This window comes from Lissotriton helveticus, chromosome 2_2, assembly GCF_964261635.1.
Source record: "Lissotriton helveticus chromosome 2_2, aLisHel1.1, whole genome shotgun sequence".
In the NCBI taxonomy this organism is placed as follows: Eukaryota; Metazoa; Chordata; class Amphibia; order Caudata; family Salamandridae; genus Lissotriton; species Lissotriton helveticus.
The window spans coordinates 144,766,973-144,779,819 of record NC_136060.1 but is presented as its reverse complement, the minus strand read 5'-3'; the positions used below and the strand labels follow the sequence as shown (position 1 = coordinate 144,779,819).

Below are 12,847 nucleotides of genomic sequence, written 5' to 3'. Positions count from 1 at the left end.
TGCTTATGGTTCGATTTCATCATTTGAATATAATGGGAGCTGTACGAGAGACGCTAGGTCATGTTGCACAAAACAGTTTAAATTTCTATTTTTTCTGCTTTTTGTGCCCGTATGTTTTTTTTTTAAACAATTTTATTCACAAAACTGTACGTAATGTGATTTGGGAAAAACTTTTAAAGATATTGTTTTATATCTAAATAAAGATTATTATTATTATTATTATTATTATTATTATTATTATTAATAATAATAATAATAATAATAATATGTGGGATATATTAATCAGCAGAAGTCTCTTAAGATAATGGTTCTAAAAGAACTTTCTAACCAAACTTTAAGTGTTGCCATTAGTAGTTCAACCACACATAAACAGCAAGATTCAAATGTTAAAATCTCTAAACAAATGGTCTCTGAAAGAAAAAGCAGAATAAATTAAATAAAAAGTGTGGCTGACTGTGTCAATCGGGTCTCAATTTTCTCTAGTCACCTAGCTCAATTTTGGGGGTGGGTGGAACTCAGAGTTTGTCTGGCGCTTGTAGCTTGTTTCACGCTGTAAAATCAGTGTGAACGGCACCTCCCAGGACCACAGAGCGCACTGCTTCTTTCTACCATTTTTTTTCTCAACTGGCATCTTTTTCAGCCCGAACGAACGTGACCTGCACGACCACATGCGTTGAGAAATCTCACCGGGAGGTGTTCGAGTGCCCGGAATCACTCTAGGTGACACAAATATTTTCTCAGCAACTTAATATTTGCAAGCCGCGCACAAGAAAACAACACCTCAGCCACGTGGCAGTTGGTAGGAACTCCTCGTTTCAAGCTGAAAAAATGGGTAGAGCTCCACAAACTTGTGCCCCAAAAAGTCAATAAATCTTGGAATCAAGCTGTTTTAAGGACACCAATACCAAATGTCTGACTACAAGGACACACATTAGGGCTGAAAAATATGTAGCTAAGTTGGCACAAACAATGACTCAGCCAACTGAGCTAAATGGCACTATTGCTGAGCGCTAACACTCAAGTTAGGAAAGTCTGATATATGAACTTACCTACTTTTGCCTACATTGTTAAATGTAGGTCCTCAGCCTTTCCAAATACTCAAGTGACTTTAGGAAAATGTACAAGTATTCGCAGGGGAAAGAAAATAAAGAGGTGGTCTCCTCACGTAAGTCAGGATTGGGAATGACTGCAGTCACTCTCCAGAGCAGTTATGTCTGATCAGAAGAGATGTGAGTTAGTAAATATTGGTGTGAGGGCTGCCAAGGGGTGCTGATGAGATTTTAGGAGGCCCTGTGACATGCAGCACAATGACCGGATTAACTGGCTGACACTAACGTTGGAAAAACAAGCAAAATGGAGATGAGTATACAAACACTGCCAGCACATTGTTGTTTGTCTAACAACAACTACAGTAACAGTACATTCACCATCATTGCAGCTACTAAAACCACAACACCTTTCAACACAATAGAGTACTAAATCAACCTCCTACCAGAGCTACTATTCTTGGCTCAATAGAAAAGTGCAACGCCACCAACCTCTTCAGTGGAAAAAGACAGATAATCCAACAACCTGTATCCTGTTTCATCTCTTATGCCAAACCCTTCTTGTAGAATCCTGCAATGCTCAGCTTTCAGAGCCCTGTCTCTTGCAGATATCGCTGACTTACTCAACTCCCTCAAAACCACTTATTATAAAGATGTATTACCCTCGCCTGTCATCAGAGCTCTCTTGCGACAATCCTTCACACTTCTCCGTTGTCAATGCCTCCTTCACTGAAAGCATCTTCCCTCAGGCCTTTTATGATGGTCTACACTAGACCCTGATGACCTCGTCAACTATCGGCCCATCAGCAGTCGGCAAGAGCATTGAATAAGCAGTCTGTGTTCAACTCGCAAGTTCTATTCAGTGCTGGCCATCTCCTGCACGACTGCTAGTCTAACTTACGCTCACACTGCAGTGCGTAGAACGCTACCTTGAAACCCTAGATGATACCCTTCTGAGAACAGATTAGTATGAATCATGCCTCTTGATATTGCAGAACCTCTCATCTGCCTTCAACATAGTTGACCATCCCACCTTCCTATGTACCCTTGAGACACAAATTGGATTCACTAGCAATGCCCTTCACTGGTTCTCCTCCTATTTTTCCAACCAACTCCAGTTTGTTCACATGGGCATCTCCAGTTCCGACAAAAATCACCATCCGCTGGGGAGTTCCTGAGGGTTCCATACTGTCTTCTGTCAACCTCTGCATTGAGGCATAAGGTGCTTCACTAACAGATAATAGCGTTAGGCTTCACCAATATGCTGATGATACATAACTGTAAATGAAGTTCTCTCCCTTCGACATCCAACCACTCAAACACTGCCTGTACATCTTCCAAATCTTGACGTCCAGTGCATACCTGAAGCTCACCCCAATCAAGACAGAATTTCTGTTATTTATCAAGCACAATAAACAGTTAAAAACGGGCTCAATGAAATGAACCTTGAATGGCTAGGAACCCCAATTTCCACTAAATGCCAAGCCACTTGATTTCACCCTGGACACCAACCTCACGGAACAAATTGGCAAAAAACAAAGATGTCCTGGCACCAGCTGTCTCTAAAAGACAGTAAAATAGTTTCCTCCAAAAAGCGACTTCAAAACTGCTGTTCAAGCCCTCGTACTTTTGCATATGGGTGGTAGCACCTTGCTACACGGCCTCCCAGACTCTACTCTGCCACCTCTTAAAGGCATACTTCACAACGCAGCTTGTCTCATCCAGGAAATGGATGAGGAAGTGGAGAAGTGTGGCTCACTGGTTAGAGGAGGCAGACCTGGAAGCAGAGGTCAGCCAGGGACCAGGGTTCAATTCCCGGCTCGGCGGGGTCTTGAGTCCTAAAATGTCCATGGACTCGATAATTCTCGCTCCGGTGCCTACTCTATTCATGGGTTCACACTCTGCGACTCTGGGCAATAGCTTGCTTAGTCTCCACAACGGCCCCTCGCGGTGGGATGCCTGGCTTTCACCTTGCGGATACCCTGCCGGGGTTATCTCACAGGGGAATACCAGGACGGGTTCCCTAAGCAAGCGCTTAGAGACCGCTTGGTGATTTGCGCTATATAAATTCCTGTACATTTACATTTACATTTACAAATGAAGAAATATGATCTCATCACCCCCTAACACCAGCTGCATCATTTACACAGGCATCACGACCAGCACCCCCACTTACCTTGCATGCAAGCACACCATCTCTAGAGGTTCCCGACACACCTGCAGCCAGGACACATTCAGTCTACAGACTAAGAAGCATAAAAAACAAACAAAAATCGAAAAAACAAGACAGACAGCCTTTTCTATCTAGGCACACGACCTACAACACCATCCCCTTATCCGTCAGGACTACTCCAATGCTGAAACAGTTTAGGAAAGTGTTTAAAATCACCTCTATGCTGACTCTGTACATTGCTCTGGTGACTTATGACTGGGTTCAATCCATAGAAAAATCATAAATCTAAACATTGATCTAGAAACTTTATTCTCATTACACCTCCAAATGCCCCTTTTGACTTCCTGCACGCTGGCAGCATGGCCGCTTCCATGCATATCCGGCCTGACGTTGGTTAGATACTTAATCTATTTTGTTGCCATTGGCCCTCTGGACATGTTGAGCGATACAAGTCTGTTGCAATAATCTCGCCTAAACAAGGGCATTCAGATTTAATCTAAACATTGATCTAGAAACTTTATTCTCATTACACCTCCAAATGCCCCTTTTGACTTCCTGCACGCTGGCAGCATGGCCGCTTCCATGCATATCCGGCCTGACGTTGGTTAGATACTTAATCTATTTTGTTGCCATTGGCCCTCTGGACATGTTGAGCGATACAAGTCTGTTGCAATAATCTCGCCTAAACAAGGGCATTCAGATTTAATCTAAACATTGATCTAGAAACTTTATTCTCATTACACCTCCAAATGCCCCTTTTGACTTCCTGCACGCTGGCAGCATGGCCGCTTCCATGCACATCCGGCCTGACGTTGGTTAGATACTTAATCTATTTTGTTGCCATTGGCCCTCTGGACATGTTGAGCGATACAAGTCTGTTGCAATAATCTCGTCTAAACAAGGGCATTCAGATTGAATTTTTACACATAGTTTGTTGCTGACCGGGCCTTCTTGCCACAAAACCAGTAGTAGCGCGCTATCCATTGATGGTGCCTCTGGATAGTTCAAGGGAGTTGGAAATTCACCCAGACATCTACACCCCAGTATTTACGTGGATCACACAGCTAGGCAACAGCTGTGGGAAATCAAAAGAACAGTTTACAAGCCTGAAGGAATGTATCTATACTTTTTTTTTCTAAGTTTATGAGGAGGCAAATGCTGTCAGTGAAGACTAATATATACACGGTTCTAAATTTGCTGTGGGACAAGATTTTCAAAACGAGATAATAGTAATTTTGTTGACTGCTGCCTTTTAATACCCAGCTAACCTAAAAGATATATGCCTTTATGGGATGGCAACACGTGGTTTTGTAAATCATCAAGAATCCCAGACTATTGGAAACGGCTCAAAATTAATATTTCATTTGAATGACATCGAGAAAGTGGGGACTTTGCTGGAAGCTTAGAAAGTGGTAGTATGGCAGATTTAAACATGCAGCCAACAGCCATTGGATTGAACTTCATGACTATAACATTTAACAATCATAGGATGTTTTGAGCTTTAATCAAAACCTCAATATGGGACATTCTCAATTGAATGGAAACATGCCTTCTGAACAATGGGAATCTACATCCGCTTGCTAGCTGTGTAAAGTGGGGCCAAACCTAAAGCTGGGACTGTTGATGCCATAGATTGCTTTAATCAACAGATAATGACTTTCAGAGAGGAGAAAACTATCAAAAGGTAGATGGGAAGGAGCCCCAGGCAGAAAGTCTTGCTGTCAGGCTTGTTAATGCATAATCCCACCTATTGGGAATTTTGGCTTTGTCCTCTTTATAACAAGTGCTTTACGTCGTGTGTTGTCGTTGCGTCCTGCTAAGGCTCAATTTGACAACACTCACTATAATAGGGGCTCTGGGAGCATCTGCGGAACTAGGCGTATTCGTAGATTGAAGCAATATTTTACACAATAATTTTGCTCAAAAGTGTTGCAGGAATTGTTAAAAGAAAAACAGCTGTTCCATTGGTATCAAAACGGTTTTGGAGAGGAAAGCAGAGCAACCAGTAAGACATTTGCCCTATCAATGAGGATGGAGTTATATTCCAGAGCTGATAGCTGCCCTTTTAAAACTTCAGATTTTAAAACCTTTTTGGGTGCATGGTATGAATCAGATTAACTATTTGGGAATTCGCATCCGCTCTCTGAGAGCTTTTCAATGCAGATCTAGGTTTGCATCAAGTTAGATAACACGACCACCCAAACAAAACAAAAACCTTCTGTAATGAACGGCTAACGTAGAGGCTTACTTATTTATCTTCTATGTGGCAGATATGGGAATGTCACTGGCTAACGATTGATTCTGTAACCAAAGCTGTAGGGCGGAAGTGGTCACTACCTTAACTAGTGTATGGAAATTACAGTGCTTCGCGTCTGTACTTCAGACATACTGCACCAAAATCATACGTCTCAGAATCCTGCAGAATCCAATATTTTAATGTTAGAAAAAATTGAATAAGTCTGGTAGATGGCTCCTGAGAGGCGCGACCATGGGTAGGGAAAGCTAATATAAATTTTATATTTCTGGCGCCATGAGAGCAAGGTGGACATCGTTAATTTGAAGCTTAAGGTATTACCGCTGTCTTTTGATCTAGCCAATGTCACACGGCCCTCTCGAGTCATACGCACACATTTTCTGGCTGCTCCTAGTCATGTGAATTTAAGTTGTTTATTTTTTGTGATAAATCCAGTCACTGACTAAAATTTGCACAGTGTAATCTTTTCAGATGCTTGTATTTTCTATTCTGCAATTATTCCCACAACACAGATCAGGTTGAAATGTAGCCTATTAATTCAGTAAATTCCTCAAAATAATCTAAAAGTAGTACGATTTATGATCTTTATAACACATGGAGAAGCAGCTTTAAAACCATTGTTGTGGCAAGATAGCTTCCACCTGGGTGGAGGGCAATATTCGGGGATTACAGCTGTATAAAGTGTTACGTAGTCTGGACTGTTGACTGCTTTGTAGCTCATTGAAGCAGGGACAACAAAGAATTGTAAAATTGAAGCTGTTCGAGGCAGGTTACAATTGGTTTTTTTTTAAGAACAATTGTTTTCAGTTCTTGCAGTCAGGTGGACAGGTATGATCTGAATTTGTGTTACCTCAACCTGAAATAGAAGATAAATGAACGTTGTTACCAGTGATCATTGTTATCTGTTCTCTCCGGTCTTGGGGGGACTCTGATCCTAGGGCCTGCATTGGGAGCAGTTCTAGGTTGACTTCATGGCTTAAGGCCATATCAGGGTCGGTTTGATGTGCTGAGTTGACTTACCTTTTGGGCGTACTCTAATGTTAGCATGCAGCCTACCACTGGATCTTGCACTGAGGTGTCTTAGGAACTTAAAGTTGAGATTTCACCAGAGGTGCTGCTGTACCCTACAATGGGGCTTACTTCAAGGTGCTTCAGAAACCTTAAATTGCTATTGATACGGAGCACTAGTGTCACTACTCTGAACCTCCTCCGTGCCCACTGCTGTTTGATCCGTGCGGGACACACATACCGAATCGTGGGGACCAGGAAAAAAGTAGGGGTTGGTGCGGGGATAGGTAATCATCAGGTTTAAGCAGGTATGTTTTTTGTGGTTTCTTTCTTGCAGATTTTTTCCAGTTTTTTATATAGCACTAACCTAGTCACATATGTTTACTTAATTTTGGGCATGAGGAGATGACTTGATGGCCCCAGAATCGCAGTTTGTTGAACCGATTCCTGGACTTTATCCTGGTTCCCCAGTTCCAAAGTCGGCAGCTCTGTCTAATAGGCCACAAATTCTTTGAGAGACGAAGGCCCCTATTTAGGAGTATTTCACATAACACAGCAAGCTACCTTGCTGTGCTATGTGAAAGAGAGAGGGCAGGAATGCACCTTATTTATCACTATACAGCGCTTTCCTGCTCTCTGCTGGCGCACAAACTGCTGCTTAGCGCCAATGCAAGCACCCTTGCACCATGGTGCAGTAGTGCCCACGTTGAACGCAGGATTGTTTTTAAGCATGATGGAATGCTTTCCTTTACAAAACCAATCCTCCGAGCCATTTTCCTCTTTCTACATGTGCTTCACAATGCAGCACACATAGGAATTAGAAACAACGGGGAGGAATAAAGATATTTCTCCTCATTGTGCCTCTGGTGGGGATGCTTACAATTCGAATGCATTCCCAGGTCTGCCACTGTTGTTAAATCTGTAAATGTGTTAGGATGCATGAGTGGATGCGTGGGAGCACCCACGCTGCACTCGTGGCACGCCTCCCTGCTGCAGGGTAACGCAAGGCAGCGATTTTCACTGCCTTGCATTACTCTAGATTTATCAAGCCGTGTAGGGCAGTGCAAGGGGGTCTTTAGTGGCATAGTAAATCTCATTTAAGTTGTGTGTCACCCTTGCGTCCCTTTGTGTGGCATGGCGCAAGGACGACGCAAAACCTTGATAACCGAAGTCTTTGAGTAGGGAGTTACATAAAAATTGACCCGTCCCAGAGCAGTGGTGGGGGGCAGCTTGGTGGGATTTAAACTTCTTTGTTTGAAGATGTTTTTGCTCCTTATGCTTTTAGATCCCTGAGATTTTTAAGGTAGATGACAAAAATGGTTAGTATTTGCATGTGAATACATTTTTGCAAGCAAGTTTGAATTCAGTTCTGCCCTCGACTGGTTCTATATTTAACTTAAACCATTATTGCCTCACTCCTGGAAAATAAGGAGAGGATGTCCACTTCATCTATCACTCTGTTGTGGATCCTGGTTTTTCGAGAAATAGCTCATTCGGATACATATCCAATCCCATGACTCCCATTTTATATGTCCGAAATATTATTCGGAGTGGTGTCAGTTCACAAGTCAATCTCAGCCAGTGTCTTTCTTTTCGCTCACGTTAGAAAATCTCTACAATATAGGGACATTTGCTAGCCCTCCTTAGTTTTATGATCTGTAGTATCCTGAAGACAGGCCAGCCACTTTGCTTTTGTTGTATAGTACCTTTATTCATTTTATTAAGGAAGCTAAGAAGACAAAAGATGCATTAATTTTTATATTAAAATGTATTCAATATAGACTTAAAAGCATTAACATATTAAAATAGAAGGGTTACATGAGATTTTTTGTTTTAAGTCTTGTAATTGGTAGAGTAATTCAGTTGGCATTAAACCATCCCCGCCCGCTCAGCCCGGTATCTATGCCAGCGGCCCCACACATTTTTCCATTTCTTGACACACCCTCTGGATTTATAAACTGCCTCCTCCGCCCTCTGGCACCAATCCAGGTCCCTGATCTATTGCTCCCACTGAGGGGGCGCCCGCGCCCCCCAGTTGCGGGCAATGTTTTGCTAAGCCACTCCTGCGGCCGTAGCTAGCCATATCTCATTATACCTGGACCAGTCAGTAGTCCCTCTTATCATTAACAGCAGCCACCTCGGATCCATCGGCATTTACGATCTCACCACTACCTCCATTGTTTGTGCAACTTTGGTCCAGTAAGGCCATATGTACTGAAAGTCCCAAAGTATGTGGAAGAAGGTCCCCTCACCCTGGCAGCCCCTCGCACTCAACGGCGACAAGCACCTACCCCAGGAGAGCAATTGAGTGCGTGCATAATACACCCGGTGCAGTATTTTCAACTGCACTAGGCGAAACCGAATTCTAAACGCAATTTCACGAGGGCTCTGCACTGCTTCCTGCCAATCGTTGTCTTCTAGGCAGCCAATATCCCCCTCCCATCTCTCCCTCAGTCACTAGGGGGTCAGGCATGTTATTAATGAGCTTGTGGTAGAGGTAGGCTTTTCCGGGATGGGATCAAGAAGGAGTCTGTCCTCCAATGGAGAATATTCTGAGAGCGCTGCGTCTGTGCTTATGCATGTTCGTAAGGCATGGGTGAGGCGCGTGTAGTGAAAGTGTTGGGAGTCGTGGAGTCGGTACTCCTTTTGGAGGTAAAGGAAGGGTCTAGGTGCGTTCCCCTTCCACACATCACCCAAATAGTCAATCCCTATGAGCCTCCAGCCCTTAAAGCCAGTCAGTTTAGACACCTCAGTGAGCTGGTCGCCAAACCAAAGTGGCGTCCTACCTGTCAGGGTGCCTGCCCAGCCCAGGAATTTATTAGCCTCCCTCCAAAACTGATTGACCACCCCTGTATGTGACGGGAGGTCCTTACAGCGCCTCCTCGTGTACAAGAGGGGCTCACAATTGCCCCCCCGGCATAACATGCCTATCCACCCTGTAGGCTGGCTCTGACCTCTCCGTGTAGACCCAGTCATTAACCACCAGCAACTGCGAGTCCCAGTAATACAATTGAACGTCCCGGAGGGCCAGCCCCCCATTGTATACCCCGCTAGTCAGCTTCCCCGACGCTGTTCTCGGTTTCCCCCGTCCCAAAGCAAAGTCCGCACTGAGCAGGAGATGCGTTTAAACACCCCACCCGGGATTAGATAGGGCGAGTTTTGCAGTATATAAAGCAGTCTGGGCAGTGCGAGCATCTTAAAAAGCGCGGCACGCCCCATCAAGGAGAGAGGCAAGGAGCGCAAGTGGGCGATGTCCGAGGCCAAGCGCGCCAGGTGGGGCTCCAGGTTCCTGGTAAAGAACTCCGCTTTGTTCCTAGTTACATAAACCCCCAGGTATTTAAACCCTTCAGTGACGATCGAAGCCGGGCAACACAACGGGATCCTTGGGGGAGGGCCAGAGAGGGGGTAGATCAGCGATTTGGTCCAATTGATCTTATACCCCGAGTAGCTACCGAAGAGCTCAAAAAGTTAGAGCGCCTGCCCCATCGAGTGGTAGGGCCTAGACATGTACAGGACAATGTCATCTGAGTATTGGGAAATACGCTCCTCCCACAGGCCCCAAAATGACCCGTCCCGTCGAAGCCAATGAGCCAGAGGCTCCAAGGCCAAGGCAAAAAGGAGCGGGGACAACGGACACCCCTGCCTGGTGCCTCTACGCAAGGGGAATGCCCGGGATGTCGCTCCATTCACCCTCACTCTTGCCGTCGGTTGCTCGTACAGGCGATGAACCCAGCTGCCGAACACGGGCCCGAAGCCGAAGCGCTCCAATACTTTAAACATGTAGGGCCATTCTATACTATCAAAGGCCATTGAGGCGTCCAGCGCCATCAATGCCGTTTGAGTATCGTCCGCCGCCTCAGTCATGTATAAGACCCCGTATAATCGTCGCAGGTTTCCCCTAGTGCTTCTGCGTGGCATGAATCCCAATTGATCGACATACACCAAGTCCGGTAGTGCAGCTAGCAACCTCGTCGCCAGGGCTTTGGTCAAAACCTTGGCCTCAACGTTGAGGAGCAAGATAAACCGATATGACGAATATTGCTCAGGCGGCTTCCCGGTTTTCTGAATGACCACTATAGTGGCTTCCCGATGATCAGGCGGGAGTCTACCTACACACTTCGCTTCGAGGAACATCTGTCGCATGGGGTCTATCACAATGTTGGCATGCCGCTTATAGATTTCGACCGGAAGGCCCCTGAGCTTTACCGGACTGCAGGGAATTGAGGACTTCTCCCACCTCCAACCCTGTGAGCTCAGGAGCTCAGCCTCCAAACTGTCGGCTTGCTCAGTAGAGAGAGTGGGCAAGTCAAAATCACGAAGAAACTCCTCGCAATCCGTCTCTGTCCCCGTGCACACTGGGGTGTAAACCTCCTCATAGTATGACACAAAGGCCTCTGCTATTGCCACGCTAGTGGTTGCCAGGGTTCCGGACTCGTTCTTCACTGCGGCAACCTAAGACCGCGCGCGGCCTCGGCGTTCAAGCCATGCTATTAGCTTCATACTCTTGTCACCTGCATCATAAATCCTATGTTGCATGGCAAGGGCGTAGGCACGCGCCTCACCCTCCACCAGCGCTCGGAGCGCCTTCTGTTTAAGAGCCAGCTCATGGCTACTCTCCGCAGATGGGGACTCGCAGACTACTTTCTCCAGGGATTCAATTTTGGTCTCCAATTGTCTCATTTGGAGTGCTTCCTTCTTTTTCTGAGCGCCTATCAGTGCCTGCGCCTGGCCCCGTAAACAGTTTTATAAGCCTCCCACAGGGTCAAGTGTGAGTCGATGGAGCCCTCATTCTCCGTGAAGTATAATTCAGAACTCTCCCTCCGTTTGTCCGAGATAGTCGTCTCTGAGGCACCAGGGGTCGATCCTAGGAAAGGCCGCCCTATTTGTCATCGGTCCCTTAAGAGTGACCCCCACCGGTGAGTGGTCCGAAATACCTCTGGCCATGATGCAGGAGTCCGTGAAGTCACCCAGTTGACCCCCCCGCACAAATAGGTGGTCTATTTTGGAAAGAGTCCCATGCCTAGCCGAGTAGAAAGTGTATTGTCTGTTGGAGGGATTGTGTGAGCGCCATACATCCCTGAGTCCCATCGCTGCTATAAACCCCTGTAGGCCCAGTTCCCCTCTGTTATCCAACCTTTCACCAGAGCGGTCTACGTCCGCCTCCATGACTGCGTTTGTATTCCCCTCAAGCACCAGGGTACCCCGAGGGAGGTCTGTCAGGTATCTTCACATATGCCTGGGCATGGAGGCCCTGTGGGATGTAACATGAGCTGAATACCAGTGTGCGCCCCTCCCACCTTATCGGCACTGCTGCAATGCACCCCGAGTCTTCCGTCCACGTGCCCGTTATGAGAGGAAGTGCACTACGGACTAAGATACCCACCCCCCTAGAGCCAGACGTAAACCCAGAGTGGGCCACCACCCTATACCCAAACCGGTCCTGGGCCTTGCATTTATTTCCGCATAGATGGGTCTCCTGGAGGAGCACTACATCAGGAGAGTGGCGTTTCAAGTATATTATTGGTTTTCTTGAACAAGTTAAAGATATGCATACCTGTGTTTAAATCTTGCTATTTGTCCATTGTTTGCACTATCTGTGGTGCCTTTGAAGCTGAGGCATTACAATATGTCCTATGTTGTCATTACAGGGAACATCCGAACAAGGAACGCGTGGGTCTCAGTAAAGAAAATTTGTTGCTTCGTGGATGTGTTGTGAGAAACACTGAAGCTGTTGTGGGCATTGTGGTTTATGCAGGTTTGTTTCTAACACATTACTTTTTTCATAGAATCGACCTTAGGAAAAATCTAGCCAATATGACTTAAGCGTGTTCTATTTTTCACTGTTTCACAGTTCTTCATGAAGGTAGTACCATAATAAAAAATGTAGAACTGCATAATAGATGTTCTTATGAAGTGCTTAATGCGTGGATGATGTACGCAATTTACAACAGGACTGCTGTTACTGACCCCTTTTATTTTTACTTTTGTTTTACTTGAGAAGGATGAAATATGGCATTTCATCTTTCCCAAGTAAACCTAATTGGATTCAAACTATTATCCCTGTAGTTCAAACGAACTGCTTTACAAGTGTATGTATAAGTAAGTGTTTAAACTGAAGGTTGCCCTGAAGCAATGGGAATCCAGGATCTAGCCAAGGGTACCCCTTGGGTGATTAACAAATTCTTAATTTGCCGTGTCAGAGTTAAGTGAGAAATATGGCATAGTTAATTAGTAGTTAAATATGAGTGTGATATTTTATATGGAGAAGGCTTACTATCTTATACAATATTGGAATTCACCTTCTGGTCTGTCATGCCAGCACTCCTCTATTAACAATTACTCTATGCTTTATTGATATTGTTAAAG

The 12,847-nt window shown here is 45.2% G+C and overlaps 1 protein-coding gene across 1 annotated transcript in view; it reads left to right on the top strand.

Annotated features, from left to right (window-relative positions):
- Positions 1–12,847, top strand: part of ATP10D (ATPase phospholipid transporting 10D (putative)) — a 745,681-nt gene that overhangs the window by 400,528 nt on the left and 332,306 nt on the right. The window contains exon 6 of the mRNA XM_078678229.1: positions 12,130–12,236. Coding sequence (XP_078534355.1) covers positions 12,130–12,236 — 107 coding nt within the window. The remainder of the gene's footprint in view (positions 1–12,129; positions 12,237–12,847) is intronic.